The sequence below is a fragment of the Leuciscus leuciscus genome (assembly GCF_965113295.1).
Source record: "Leuciscus leuciscus genome assembly, chromosome: 20".
Lineage (NCBI taxonomy): Eukaryota > Metazoa > Chordata > Actinopteri > Cypriniformes > Leuciscidae > Leuciscus > Leuciscus leuciscus.
In genome coordinates, this window is record NC_138744.1 from 13,421,787 (window position 1) to 13,436,828 (window position 15,042).

At 40.0% G+C, this 15,042-nt stretch overlaps 2 protein-coding genes across 14 annotated transcripts in view; one reads left to right on the forward strand and one right to left on the reverse strand.

Moving 5' to 3' along the window:
* The window catches only part of mef2d (myocyte enhancer factor 2d), a 66,371-nt gene extending 61,552 nt beyond the window's left edge, over positions 1-4,819 (forward strand). For all 13 annotated transcript variants that reach the window (XM_082149173.1, XM_082149166.1, XM_082149175.1 and 10 more), the window contains one exon: positions 745-4,819. In XM_082149173.1, coding sequence (XP_082005299.1) covers positions 745-1,126 — 382 coding nt within the window. In that variant the 3' untranslated portion in view covers positions 1,127-4,819. The remainder of the gene's footprint in view (positions 1-744) is intronic.
* On the reverse strand, positions 3,044-14,896 carry nes (nestin). The gene is made up of 5 exons (XM_082149165.1): positions 13,922-14,896; positions 13,400-13,524; positions 12,382-12,455; positions 9,545-11,406; positions 3,044-9,502 (listed from the first exon to the last, which is right to left on the reverse strand). Exons 1-5 carry the CDS (start codon positions 14,732-14,734, stop codon positions 8,519-8,521), a joined length of 3,858 nt encoding a protein of 1,285 aa, XP_082005291.1. The 5' UTR covers positions 14,735-14,896; the 3' UTR covers positions 3,044-8,518.
* Between the last annotated feature and the right edge of the window lie 146 nt (positions 14,897-15,042).

Sequence of the window (15,042 nt, forward strand, 5' to 3'; positions counted from 1 at the left end):
TCCATGCCGTTTCCTTTCCTATTCCACTATATCCTGTCCTTTTCCCATATTTTCCTTTCTTCTTCCTTTTCACTTCTGTTTCTTTTTTCTTCTAGTTTCCATTTCCTTTTTTCTTTCTTTGCCCTTTTGTTTCCTTTCCTTTTGACTTACTTTTCTTTTCCACTTTTCCTTTAATTTTCTTTTCCTGTTGTTACCTTTTTCCTTCCATTTCCAATTCCTTTCCTCCTTTTCTATTCATTTTCCTCTCCTCTCCTCTCCTCTCCTCTCCTCTCCTCTCCTCTCCTCTCCTCTCCTCTCCTCTCCTCTCCTCGAAAACCACTGTCTGAAATAGCTTTGAGTAATCCCAAAATAAATAATACACTACTGTAAATACATAGGTTTGGCTGCAGCCTAATTACACACACATAAACAAACACACTCACTGCTGTTGAGTGTATGTGGCATGTTGTGATGTGTGAAAGGAGGCTGACCAAGTTGTGACTGCATGGCTAGCAGGAGTTAAGTGACAGAGATAACTTGTCTGGCTTCTGTGCATTTTATAGCTGCTTTATTGTACTATTATTTTTTTGTATACTAAAATGTGGCTGTACAAAGGTAGTGCAAAACATGATAAAGTTGTGGGTAACGTTATTGTTTGTCCACACGTATGTTTGTCGTATTTAAAATGTATGTTTTTGTAAGACATCAGGTGTCCCCTCTTTATTAGTGATGTTGATTCTTCTTCTCTTTCTTCTTCTACCATAGGCCCGTGGGAACGATCCCTCATGGAGCTACTCTGACGGTTAACACTAACCCCCATGTCAGCATCAAATCCGAGCCGGTGTCTCCTAACCGGGATCGCAGCACCCCTAACTCCACCGGCGGGGCAGCGGGCCTAACTGTGACCCAGTATCACAGTGGGACGCAGCGTTTGGAGCCCACCGGCCGCTCTCCGGTCGACAGCATCAGCAGTAACGGCAGCTCTTATGAGGGAAGCGACCGAGACGACGGTGGGCAGCCGCGCCCTCCCGATTTCAACTCGGGCGGCCTGGGTCTCCTCCGAGCTTCCGGAGAGCAATCGTCCCAAGCGGAGCAGCAGGAGTCAGCCAATGTGAAACGCATGAGACTGGACACCTGGGTCACATAAACGCTGAAGGAGAGTGCGAGAGAGCTGCTCTCTTACCAGCACATACACACACACACCGACATAAACACACCCCTAGTGGCACCTGCTTTCAGCAGCCAATCTCAGTCCGCACTTAGACACATGCATGCGCCTGTCTCTCTCTCTTCCTGTCTCTCTCACTCTTGTCTCACTCTCAGACACACTCATATTTACTGGTGTGTGTGTATATATTTATATAAAATATGCATATATGATCACACACGCACTAGATCTTCACACACACACAGTTGCCAATCCAGGTGTAAACGTGTTCACGTATACGAGACTGAAGAGATGTACAAGGCGGAAGGGCTTTTGGTCGCATCTCTGATATCCCTCGCCCCTGCTCAGAGAGGCCGTCCGGATCTCAGATCAACTTTCACAGGCCTTACCGTCGACCTGATCGGAGTTCAGCGGCACTGCTCTGTCAAAACGCCATAACAACTGCTTATGTTGCATAGACAAGCCTGTCGATCTCTATTTTTTTTTTATCTATTTCTCTTTTTTGTTTTGTTTTTGTATGAATGGTTGTATTTGCCATTTATCTTCTTGACTGACTCTTTCTCTCTTGCTTTTCCTGTTTCTTTTCCTGTTTTTTTGACTCTCTGCTTGAGCAGCTGCCTTTAGAATCGCCCCCGTTCCTGTTGTAACAACTTTAGCATAAAATCTTTATCTTTGTTTTTCTAACTGCGCAAAAATTAGCGTAGTTTGCTTGGTGTGTGGTGTGGTGTGTGTGTGTGTGTGTGCGCGTGTGTGTGTGTCAGCTGTGAGACGGAGGTGCTCATTCATTCAATTGCTAAACACAATTCAGCCAAAAAACACCCATCTTTTGTTGTATCATAACCTCACACCAGTCCCCTCGCTTGCGCACTAGATGCGTGTGTCTATCGGCGGGGCTCGAAGCGCGGACGCCGCTCCGCCTCCTCAATTTTCTGCGTACGCGTGGACCGTAAACGTAGTGTCGTTGATGGAAATGTAGATCTATCTGTACTAATGAGATCCAGGCGTGCAGGAAACAAGACATGTTCGTATCGGCCTGCAGTGTGTGGCTGCATTTACGAGAGCAGCGGTCTGCCACATTATGCTATATTTATTGTTTTGTCTGGCTGTGTAATTCAGAGATTAATTAGTCAACTTTATGGGACGGGTATGCTTTATTATTGTTTGTAAGATTCCATGAAAAATAAAAAAGCGGTCAAAAAAGTCTGAGTTGTTTAACTCAGGATGCCGGGTTTTTAGATGTTTGAGATCATGTATATACAAAATTTCTCAGTGTTTCAGTACAGGTTTATGTATAGCAAAAAGAGTTGGTGGCAAACACGCATCTCAGCTAGGTCATTTTAGCTAAGAAAGAGATGGAGGTTGTGTAGCGCTGTGTGTGTGAGAAGCGTTGAGATTGTACATAGCGATGTATGGTCACATATATTCTGCTGGGTCTTTCTGAAACAGCGCTGTAATCTCAGTGGAACCGTCTCTGTCAACCTCTACCTGTAAATAAACTGTACCGTGTTATAAGTTATCAAGGTGGAGAGGCAGATGAAGGAGGATTTGACTGTTTTTATGCGTGACTCTTTTCCGTCGTTTTTATCCTGATGGCGTGCACTTTAAAATCTTTCCCCCTTATCCACTCGCACACCTTCAGACACACAAGTGAGGAATTTCCTCGCATTATCATTTACACGATCAGTCCGCTTTGATTTATCTGTCATTTTTACACATCTATCTCCCAACAGAGCGATTCCCTGACGGCTTGGAAGGGAACGCAGTCTCCTTTCACCTATAAGACGTTTAAAAGCATTCAGGGAAGGACGTTTCGTTTTTGTTTTGTTTTTTGGCTTATATTGCACTTCACGTGTTTAACCGTGAACAATAATAGAAGAAAAATGTCACGTTTTGTAAAAAAAAAAAACGAAAAAAACGAAAGAAATGAAGAAAAAAGACAACAAATAAAAAAGAATGTTGTACTGAAATCTAGATTAGGCTTTACACGTGTTGCAGATGTGACAATTATGTACACAAGTCGTTTTCTGTGCATTAGTGTATTCTCTAAGTGACAAAGATGAAGGACGTTTTCGTGACGAGTTTTGAAAAAGTACGCGTGCTGAAGGGAAATGGGGTTCAAAATGATTTCAGATATGTTGTATTCCCCTCTAAAACTATGACTTTAAGTGTTAGTAAGGTTAAGGTGAGACTCACCTGTCCGTCATTGGCTTCTCTACCTCTCCTTCCATCCTCTCGTATCTTCTCTTTCTCTCCTTTCCTCCACTCGTTCACTCACAGGGGATGACAGAAGCCATTTCATTTCACCTCAACAGGTGGCCCACCTTTTGTGAAACCAGATTCCACACACACACACACACACACACTCACACACATGATGGATGCAGTACCGGGAGGCGGTGAGAGTAAGCGTTCGTTCGGACTCATCACAGACGTGCGTTCGTATCCCTTCGACTGAGGTTCTAGAGCTACTGGGAGGATGTTTTCTAGAACTGCATCATAGCAGAGCGAGGCTTCTGCAGCGCACCCGTTGACTTAAAGACTGTTGTGTCCTGAGCTTTGAACAAATGCAGTGATTTCTATGTACGTTTATAAGGTGACAGCCTGATCCTCGAGGCCGATGCGCCCGGGATGGCTGATTTCAAGGCTAAGACGACGTTCGAAAAGCTCTCTTGAAGACCTCGTGATAAAATTAGGAATCTGAGTAATCAAAGAAAAGACAATCGTCCGGTGAATAGTTCACTTTGGTCCCTGTATTCCCTTTGTATGATGTCTAGAGATTCTCACATACTTTTTCTCGTGTTAATTTGTGCTGGTGACAGTTTTATTGTCTGTTTTTAATATAATTGTTACGATGATTATCATTACCATTATGATTATCGTCACAGATGGTAATAATAATCATACATTTAGAAAGACGGTTTTTATTTTTTTGTTTTTTGTTTTTGTGTAGGTTAGACATCCTGTTTTATTTTTATTTTATTTTATTTTATTATATATGAATATTATATAAATATATTTTCGTTTTAATTTTTTTGTTGTTTTCTTTTTCTTTTTTGTTCTTCAAAGGGGTGTTACTAATATTGCACGATTTATTAAGTAAAACAAAACCGTTGTAGTAATATTAGTACTTATTGCTAATTGAGGGAAGCGATAAAACAGGTTCGATAGAATGACCAGTTCAATGCTGCAATTTTTAGTCAATTGTACTATAGTATCTACACATAGTTAAGGTGGGACATCCACACATTTAATTTATTCTGATCAGACACAATGCATGGGCGTCAGACAAGCAAAGAATGAGTCATATTATAAATAAACTGAAATGTAATTTCAATAAGAATATACAACACACAAAACTAGAATAGAAATTGAAGAAAAAAGTTTAAAAAAGAAAAATTATAGCTAATATATTGTGTTCGGCTAGTCTGCTTTGAGTTTTGTTGTAAAAAAAGAAAAGAAAAAAAAATATGTTGTTTTCGGAGAATGATATACAGTTTGTGTATATTTTCATAAACAAAGTATGCACTGATATGTTATTACAAATTCTATACTGCTTTTACAAAAGAGTGTTTGTTATTGTACCAAAGTATCCATTGTCCTTTATGACCCTCCCCTTTTGCGTATGTTTTATTGTATTTTATATATTAAATAGACAAGTTGACCTACACACAAGTATGAGTCTGTCTGTATCACAAGTTTCTGTGTGGGTTGGTTTGTTCTGTTGTCAGTGCACTCATTAGATTTATATTTGCATGTTCATTTAGCAGATGCTATGATCTAAAGTAACTTTCAAATGTGAAAAAACATAATGATTTGTAATGATAAAGTAACCAGCAATATTTGCAAATATACATATATTGGCTGTATTTATTTGATCAGAAATACAGTAACAACAATAATATTGTGAAATATTGCTCATTTAAATAACACATGATCCTTCATAAATCATTCTAATAAGTTGATTTGGTCTTTTTCCAAAAAGGACATTTTTTTTTATCTTTGGATTCCTTGATTAATAGAAAGTTAAAACAAATAGCATTTATTTGAAAAAGTCACATTTTTATAAATGTAAATTTCTTTACTTTAAACCAATTTAATGCATCCTTGCTGAAAATAAATATGAATACATCTTATTGACCCCACATATATATACACTATATTTAATATCTATATATAATATCCTACTTTGTTTAAAACTCTAGAGGGCCACAAGGCTTTTTATCATATGATCTTTCCGATTAAAAGTGTTGCAGCATTAACTTTCAAGTCATTTTCATATCTGGCCACAAGATGTCAGCCTTTCACTTATCTGATAAGTAGCTATTCTGCTTGTAGCTACTAAAATTGTAAATTTGAAACAACCAATTGTAATGTTTCTTCCTCAAATCAGTTTTATAATTTATCAACTTGTTTGTTCAGAAGAAATCCAGGTCTTTATTTTAACCCAGTTAACCCAACTGAGGCAGAAAGACCGCTGTGATGTGAATATTTAGCTAAGAATGTTTTGTCCTCGGAGACATTGTGTCTGCTGTTGTTTAGCAACAGATCATGATGAGTCAGGCACAATGGCATGACTTTGAGTGTGAGTGTCTTGTGCATGTGTCTTTTGGTGGTGGGGGGGGCATTGAATGCAGACCATTCCTTAATGACATTCTGTTCATCTGAGCTCTGTGTCAGCTGAGTTTGTCAGTTTGAGCGTCTGGTGCAACCATTGAGCTTCTGTTTGTAACAGGTCCCCACTTATTGTTTGTCTGGATGACAAAGTTGACCTATTTTTCCTAATGCACTGAGACACAATGATCATTTCATCCTACAAACACCCCTGTCATCCTTAAAGGGGTTTGATTATGCTTTTTCAACTTTAGTTAGTCTGTAATGTTGGATCAAAGTCCACTCCAAAGGGAAATATTCCACAGATGTTCAATCAATATCTTTGTCTTTTGAATCAGCTGCGATTCTCTTCCTTCAGGCAGTGGGATAAATTAAATGTCTTTTGTCTCTTGATATAAAAATTGAGATTTCAGTTTTAAATTATTATTTTTTTCTTCTTCATAATTGTATATGGGTCATTCTTGTTATGCAATTCATTTGCATTTACAGAAAATATTAAACTCACAATTTCTAAACATGGTAATTAATCATATTATTCAGATTTGTTTTATTGGTAACACTTTACAATAAGGTCTCATTTGTTAACATTAGTTAATGCATTAACTAACATTAAAATTAAGCAATATATTTTTACAGCATTTATTAATCTTTGTTAATGTTATTAATAAAAAATGTCATGTTAGTTCACAGTGCATTAACTAATGTTAACAGATGCACTTTTAATCTTAAAAATGTGTCAATAAATGCTGAGATTAACATTAACTAAGATTAATAAATGCTGTTGAAGAGTTGTTCATTGTTAGTTTGTGTTAACTAAGGTAATTAACTAATGAAACCTTATTGTAAAGTGTTACCGTTTTATCACATCACAATAAAGAACATGGACATGGGTAAATTTTACACAATTTTATTAGTTCTACTACTTCCAACATGATTTTTTTTTTTTTTGAGCATTTCCAGTTTTTTTCTTAATGATTTTCCTTTCCTCCTCAAAAATGTTTAATGATTTTTAGCTGTAATTGGTGTAATTTCCTGTGTCTTCAATATCACTTGTCCCTTTACATCCTGTTTTGTACTATTCATTGACCTAACAAAAGTTCTTTAATGACATCATTCTCCAGGAAAAGGAAATTTTTTGAGAAAGAAACAGCATGAACATTACGTAATAGCCATGGTTGGATGACGTTAGCTGGTTTGTTACACATTTGCATTAGAATGTGATAGATGATGAATGTTGGGTCCTGTCTAATTTAAAAAATAATCAGTCACTCAGTATCTGGCATCGATAATCAATAGCAATCAATAACGGCGGCAGATGGTAAAGGGAGCAGAGAGAGCTGAATGTCACTCTGCCCCTGAACACATTTGAGGTTTATCGAGATTTATTTGAAGCACTGTGGTCTCGGGATTCTGTGGTCATTCACTCAAATAGCTCCTACACTGACACTCGTGAATGAGGTCGAGATCAGATTGAAATAACCTCTGTCATTTCAACAGGATCAGATCTTCAGTTCAATGGGTTAGTAATAGAGTTGCTTGCTGTTGCATCAGGCGTGATTGTGTGGCATCCTCTTACACAGGAAGCAGGTGTTGAAGCATCTGACCGCCCAGCTGTTGCCCTGCCTCACTTTTGTTTAAGCTCTCAAAAGACCCTGTAAATCCTGCTTTGAGTATTTGTATGTGTGGGTCATCAGACTAGCTGTTTGATTCGGACCAAAAATAGAAGCTTGAACCTTTTGGAGAATTATTTTTCTTTTCTTTTTTCTTTTCTTTTTATATATATATATTTTATAATTTTTTATTTATAATTTTTTTTTCTACAGGATATTATCCACAGGGTTTTATCTGACTATGTCTTCTGGTAAAAGGGTGTTGGCTAAAGTGCAGACTGTATCCAGTCATTGTCCCCCAGCACCCCCATCAGTGGCACCAGAGAGCCAGCATGCATACAGAGGGAAATGAGGCGGTGATGTCATCTATTATTCATTGTTCCTTATTCTTTTTTTCTTCTAGTGTGGCCTCTTTCTCTCAGATCAGTATTGTGTGCTTACCAGAGCCGGGCTGGTCGAGTGTGATTCGCTGCCATAATAAGAGAATTTAGTGTTCTAAATTCATTGCAAACTGAAATGGTTGGAGAAATAAAACTTAAGAATCATATTTACATTTATCTAAATAAATAAAAAGTGTTACATGTCTATGCAATGTTGATGAGGGAAAATATGTTCATGAAATGATTGATCAAAATTGTACGATTAAAAATAACGATAAAAGAAAACACCAACTCAATGTATTCGCTGTTGTACTTTTTAGTCTTTATTCTTTTTTCAGAATTTTGAACAAGTTTTATCCATTTTGTTTTCCCATCGTAATAGTGCAAATTCACAAACATTTTTAACACTGACATATGAAGGTCGTTGGATAGCTGGTCTGATTAGTGCAGAAACAACAAAGATGAAGTAAAGGCTTCATAGTAAGTCTTTAAGAATCCTCTCTGCCCGCGGCTGTCATGGAGTACTACACTTTTTATCCTGAGAGGACAGCTGGTACATTATGCCAGGCTGTTGACTCGCATTACAGAAATCACATTGTACCATTATGCACACTACGCTCTGCAATCTTGTTTAATTTCTGTGAATGCATGAAGGTGTTTTTTGTGCACTTCGTGTTTAATGTTGCTGTTCATCTATTTATATGGCATCACTACTTTTTTATGTTTTTGGTTTAGTCTTACATGGTCTAAAACATCATTGGACAAAGCTGTTACTCATCACCAGAGGACCAGGAATCCCCTTCATCAACAGAGTCATCAGACGGAACCATCTCGCCTTGCTTTGGTTGTTCATCTTTACGTTTCTCATCCCGGCCTTTTAGGATGTCCATCTCTTCGGAAGGATTTCCATTTGCTGCTGGCATTCCCTCCATATCTTTCCACTCCTCTCCAAAGACCATGGCCTGGTTGAAGTCTACAGTCTTGGCAGTGTCATAGGTAGCTGCCATCTCAACTTTCCCTTTGCTCCAGAAATCCTCCTTCAAACTAGTGCTGAATAAGCTATGAATCTCACTTTTCTTTTCCTTTGACTGAAATTCCTCCTCCTCTCCTGAATTGTTGCTCTCAAAGTCCATCACAGTCGTCACTTTTTCAGAAAAGCTCTCCTCTGTCATCCTCTGATGTTCCTCAAATTTTCCAAAGATATTTTCCGCTACGCTTGGCATTTTGTTTGGACTTCCCAAATTCTCAATCTCATTCACCGGGAAAACGCCTGAATTTTCATCCATACTTGCTGCTTCTGGAATGCTCATGCTTTTGCCCCAGATGTTAGAATTATCCCAGTCATAAATCAGAGAGGCTTTAGCTTCTTCAGTGCTCTTCTCCTTACTGAGCACTTCTTCAGGCACATCGTTGTTGACAGAGACAGAATCAGGCTTAAAGACTCCATTAGTAAAGGTTAATGGCTGCTCAGTGAGAGTAGCCGCTGCTAAAAGGCTTGTATTCTGAAAGCACTGGCTGGCATTTGGAGATTCATCTTCTGAGCTATTGCACTCTTCCTGGTCAGAGTTTGGCATGTCTGATGTCATGATATTTGGCTGACTGTTTATCTCGCTTTCCAAAGAATGACTGTCCAGCAGATCTATGTTGGTGTGCATGGAAACATCCAGAAGATTTTCTGGTTCTTTGGTTGTAGCTGCATCTTGGAACATGGTCAGAGTTGATGAAGTTTCAAATGAGCTTTCAAGCTGTTCGACCTGAGTTGGTGAAGTTTCAAATGAGCTTTCAAGCTGTTCGACCTGAGATGTTTCGGAAAATGAGGGTGGATGGTCTATGTCGACATGTTCTTGACTTTCAAATGAATGGACTGTTTCATACTCAAGCTGTTCAGTGTGTATATGCTGGCTTTCAGTCAGTTGTGGATTCTCATTTTGCTCATAAACCTTGACATCATGATCTTCATCTCTCCTCATCTCTCTCATATCATCATCAGTATCTTCTTTCGGGTTTCCCCTGAGCTCAATTCTTGGCCTTTCTTTCTCCAAATCCAAATTTTCATGAACTTCAGAGCCACTCTGTAGCATCATGCATGCCCTATCATCATCTAGTGCATCTTTAGAAACAACGTCTTCTGTCATCATCTCTCCAATGATGTCCATGTCTGGTTCTTCTGTGAGATCCTCCATAGTGTTGAAGCGTTTTGAGGCGCTTTCATTCAAATGGCCTCCGTCCACTCTTTCCTTCTCGTCCTCGCTGTCGCTGGTCTCACCAATGAGGTGTGAGGCTTGCACATTCCCATCTTTTTCCTCATCACTCTTATATTGGATCAAGGGCCGAGGGTCTGCTAGCGTGTTCTCCTGACTATAGCTGTCACACTCACCAGGATCAGTTCTCCATGAGGCTGATATGTTTGGGGAGTCGTCGTCATCACCTTGGTTCTCAGGTAACTCAGATTCCTCAGATAAAGGACAGCCATCATTTACTGTCTGAACTGAATGGGCTTCAGCTGGCGGTACAGTCTTCTCTATACTCTCCTGATGATCAATGTTCTTGGGAGAATCTACACCTCCATCCTGTACAGAACTGTCTCTCTCAATCACTTCTATCTCTTCTTCTTCTCTTTCAGTCACATTTTCATCTTCTGTTTTATTCTTCAGTTCAGTTCCAATGCTCATTTCACCCTCTTCCTCTACCTCAGACTTAGGGCTTGTCACATTCATCTCATTCTCTGGTTCAATTTCTTCCTGTCTATCCCACTCATTGATTGAATCAATCTCTGCCTCAGTTTCACTGTTCATTTGCTCTGTCACTTCCTCGCTAATATTGCTCACAATGTCCTGTTCATCTACCCTCATCAGATCTTCATTTGCTTCTTCCTGATAGCCTAAATCACACAAAGCTCCTTGCTTGAGGAACGATGAAGCCAGTATATTGGAGTTTGGACTGATATGGCTGGATGTCAATGTATCATTATCATCTGTATCTCCATATGCAACTGCATAGCTTTCACTAATGTTCTCTGATCTTACATCCATCTCAGAGGCATCATCTTTTTCATCCTCTGCCACGGTTTTATTTTCTTCCCAAGTAACCTTAGGTGCGTGTGAGATCCGGGCCATTTCGACAGACACTTCCTCATCCTTCCCTTCTTCTGAAACTCCTGCAGGATCTGTGAATGGACCGGCCCAGCTTTCTGTCTCTGGCGTTTGGGACAAGCTACTTGGTTGGTCAGCTGACACACTTATCAATGCAGATTCATCAGTTTTAGATTCAACCATCTGAGCTTTCTGGAACTGCTTTGGTTCGTCCTCCTCCTTGATATCTTCTGGCTTGAACTGTGGTTCTGGTTCTGCAGCTGTTTTGGGGAGAGTTGATGCGATAGCCATGTCTTCACATACTTTCTCTCGCTGTAAATAATCCACAGACTCCTCAGCAGCTTTCTTAGACTCCTCTGAGACTTGAACCGCTGTCTTTTCTGGCACTGAGGTTTTGGTTGGTGTTCTCTGTAGAGTCCCTTGAGTCCATGATGGAGTCGCACTGGTCAGCAGAGTGCTAGAGGAGCTGATTGATCTGTGACTTGTAGACACAGTATTGCTGAAATGGCAGGAAGCAGCATTGGTCTGTAAGGTTTGGTGGGTCCCAATGGGCTTTGAGATTGCATCTGTAACAAGAAACAAGAAGATGGTGAGACAGGCTTTGTCACATAGACAGGGAACAAGCTCTTTAAGAAGGCTATTTGATTAAGTCTACCTTTGACAGATCATCATATCTATTTTCTGAATCCCAAATGTTCTTAATTTAATGTTTTACAACAACAATAAGGTTCCATTTGTTAACATTAGTTAACTGCATTAGTTAACGTGAACTAACAATGAAAAATACTTTTAAAGCACTTAAAAATCTTAATGTTAATTTCAACACTTACTAATTATTATCAACAGTTGTATCTGTATACAATAATAATATTATTACAGGAAGCATGTCAAAGTATTTTAGTCATGAATCTGTAGTCGAAGTGCATTGAGCACTAATATTCATTCATCAAACATGAGCAGAAATACAACAGAGTGGCTCATGCCCCTATTATGTCCCATCCCCTGATAACTATGATGCTATTGGAACAAGTGTGGTTGACTGGAACAGATAAAGCTCCAGATAGATGGAGATAGTCTGAAACAGACATAGACCCTTGATCTGCCTCTCAGGAGAGTTATCAGACTACACACTAGTCCTGAACTGTGAGTGAGTCGTAATGGAGAGGTATTGATCTTCATTATGCTTTTCCAGGCCTGCATTACTGGAAAGTGGAGCCATCTGTTACAGTGACCTATGGGACTAACACAGGAAGCTAGTTTTACAGGCTTCGACAGATACCCCACTATGCAATCAGTACTAATCATTTAAACAGCCCAAAGCACAGAGATATTTAGAGAAAGGGGATCTGTGTTCCAAAATCCAAAATTTGTATAGGCTGAATTTTGTTCACTGTAGTATATAGTATATTGTCGTTATACAAAAAAAAAAAATTAAATGACCATTTTTTTCTGCATTTTTTTTTCTTCTTTTTTTAAATTGACCATTGCTCAAATAGCCCTCATTATTGAAGAAAATTTTTTATAAAAATAAATAAAATTACCTAAAAAGACAGCAGAGTTGGTCTTGTTTGTTGTTGGTCTGTCGATTCTCAGGCCCTCGCTGTCCAGCAAAGCTCTGCAAAGAAGCAACAGAACAGCACTTTCTTTAATGTGAGGGGTGGGCTAAATTAGATGGAGTCATGTTCTTGAGCTGCAGTCCTGTGCCTTGTTCTGTTGTTATGCAAATAGTATGTCAGATTTGTCATTGTCAGCCCATCTGCAGGATTCACTCATGCATCGATTCATTTACCTCCTGCACGCAGCATTAAACAATTGCAAGGGTCGGACTTTACAAATGTAAAGCAAACTGTTAGTGTAACAGGTGATCCTGCAACAAAAGCATCAAACAAATGTGGATCTTAAATGTATTCATATGTGAAAACAAACATGTTTCTTAAAGTCTTTTGGGAGATATGCACAACATATTGTAATAATATGCAATAAAAAAACAATGTATACATTTCTCTGTACATATTTCTTATAATTAAAACCCATCCCCATCCTTCCAAAGTATCTGCATGTAATGCAACACACCTTCATTAAATGGAGGACCATGAAATGAGCAACAGCTAAAATGCTGTCAAAATGTATTTCTGGCCACCCTCAACAGACATAAATCGGACCGATCTGAAGGATGTTTTTGAATGAATTACCCCCCCCCCCCCCCCCCCCTGTTTCCCTGCCCCGCCTCCAAGCAGATGGATCAGGGTCAGTGCCGGGTGGGAAATGGAGAGGGTCTATTCGGATTGACTGATCTAAAGTTACCCCTCTCAGGGTGCCTGAAATGCTTTTTAGACCCACTGATGCATGATCATATTAGTTGGGCCTCCATAAACTACAAATCCCACAGTGCATAGGAGAGGCTTTCCACTCTGGCATCCCATTAGGGAGGAAGTGGGACGACTTTTCAAAAGCTATGCATATTTTACTTCATGTAAAGATGGTTCTTAAGATGATAATAATAAAGGGAAGGTTGTGTGTTTTGGTGTTGATGATGATCTGGATGACATTGACATGTACCTGTATGTGGCCACCTCCAGTCCAAGAGACATCTTCACCTGCAGCAGATTTTGTCTGTCCACCATCATGCTGTCTATCTCCTGCCCCAGGCTGTCTTTCTCCAACTCCAGAGCATCTACTTGAGCCTGCACAAAGTCATGAGACATATTTTCTTAAAAATCTTTGATTAAAGTGAAGAGATTGTGGAAAACGGCATCATTAATATCATGTTGTTAAAGAAACCCATATAAAATCAGATGGCTCAGTTATACTGTTCCAAACCTGTATGGCCTTCTATCTTCGGTGGAACACAAAAGAAGATATTAAAAAAAAAATGTCTTAATGATTTTTGTCCAAACAGTGAAAGCGTGATTTAGTGTTGTTTAGACTTCCATTGTATGAACAAAAACATTCTTCAAAATATCTTATTTTGTGTTCCACAGAAGTAAGACAGTCATACAGATTTGAACTATATGAGGGTGAGTAAATGATGACAGAAGTTGAACTGGTTAAGCAACAAAGTCCATAAATTTCTCTTCTTACCTGAAGACGTTGAAGCTCCTGCATCTGTTCTTCTCTCTGCTGCACTACATGTTTCTCCAGCATCTGTCTCTTAGTCTTCGTACTCTCGAGCTCCTTGGCCAGATGCTGAACCTGATGCTGTTTCTCTCTCTTCTCCTGGTGAATCTTTGCCATGTTAGCTTTGGCCTGGTTCAGACTTTCCTCCAGACGTCCAAACTGTCTCTGATAGTTGTTGGTTGCCTCCTGCCAGGCTTGAGTTGCTCTGTGGCTGTACTTCTGTCCCAGGTCTGGGATGCTGGTAGTTTGAGCGTGCTGTGGGGCCATTAGGACTGGCTTTGTCTGTTTCAGAGAGGCCTGCAAGGTTTCCATGTTCTCCTGGTGGACTTGCATCTGTAGCAAGAGGTCTTTCTCAAGTTGTCCAACCTTCTCTCTAAGCCAAATCTGAGCCCTACGATCCTCTTCCAGCTCCTTCTTGCTCTCCATGAGTTTTCTCTGTGCTTCAGCCTGTGCGGTCTTCGCCTTCTGCCTTTGAATACTCACCATCTCCATATCCTCCATCAAGTTCTCCACTTCCAGCTCCACATGGTCTTTCTTCCTCCAGGCCTCCTCCATCATCCTCCTGGCCTGGCTGAGAGCCTCCTCTTGAGCTTTGCGCTGGCCTGGTGGGTCACTGCTGCTCTTGAGAGTGTGGATCTCATCTCGCAGTAGCTTGTTCTCCTCCTCCAGAAGCTTCACACGGCCCAAGTACGATTCGAGACGCTGGTTCAGCTCCAGCATCTGGTACTTTTCCTCCTGAAACTGTGTGAAGGGCTGTCGGACACCCAGAAGCTCCATCTCAGAGTGGGGTGAAGTGTTAAATCACACTAGAACTGTGCAGAGAGGCTGTGAAGGGATTCAGGTCTTTGTGGCTGCTAAGTGATTCTAATGACAGGCTCGAGGGTGAGGTCTGGACCACAGTCCTAGTGCCCAGCGGCTGAATGGCCAGGGGAGGGTAAGACCCTCCTTTCATAGACAATGAGAAGGGGGAGGGCAAAGGAATAGAGGAGGAGGGGTGGATGGACAGAATGTGCAAAAGCAGTGATGTAATTTGAGGAGTTAACTCTCCCACTGCTGGATTACATCCAAACCAGTTCAACTTTCTT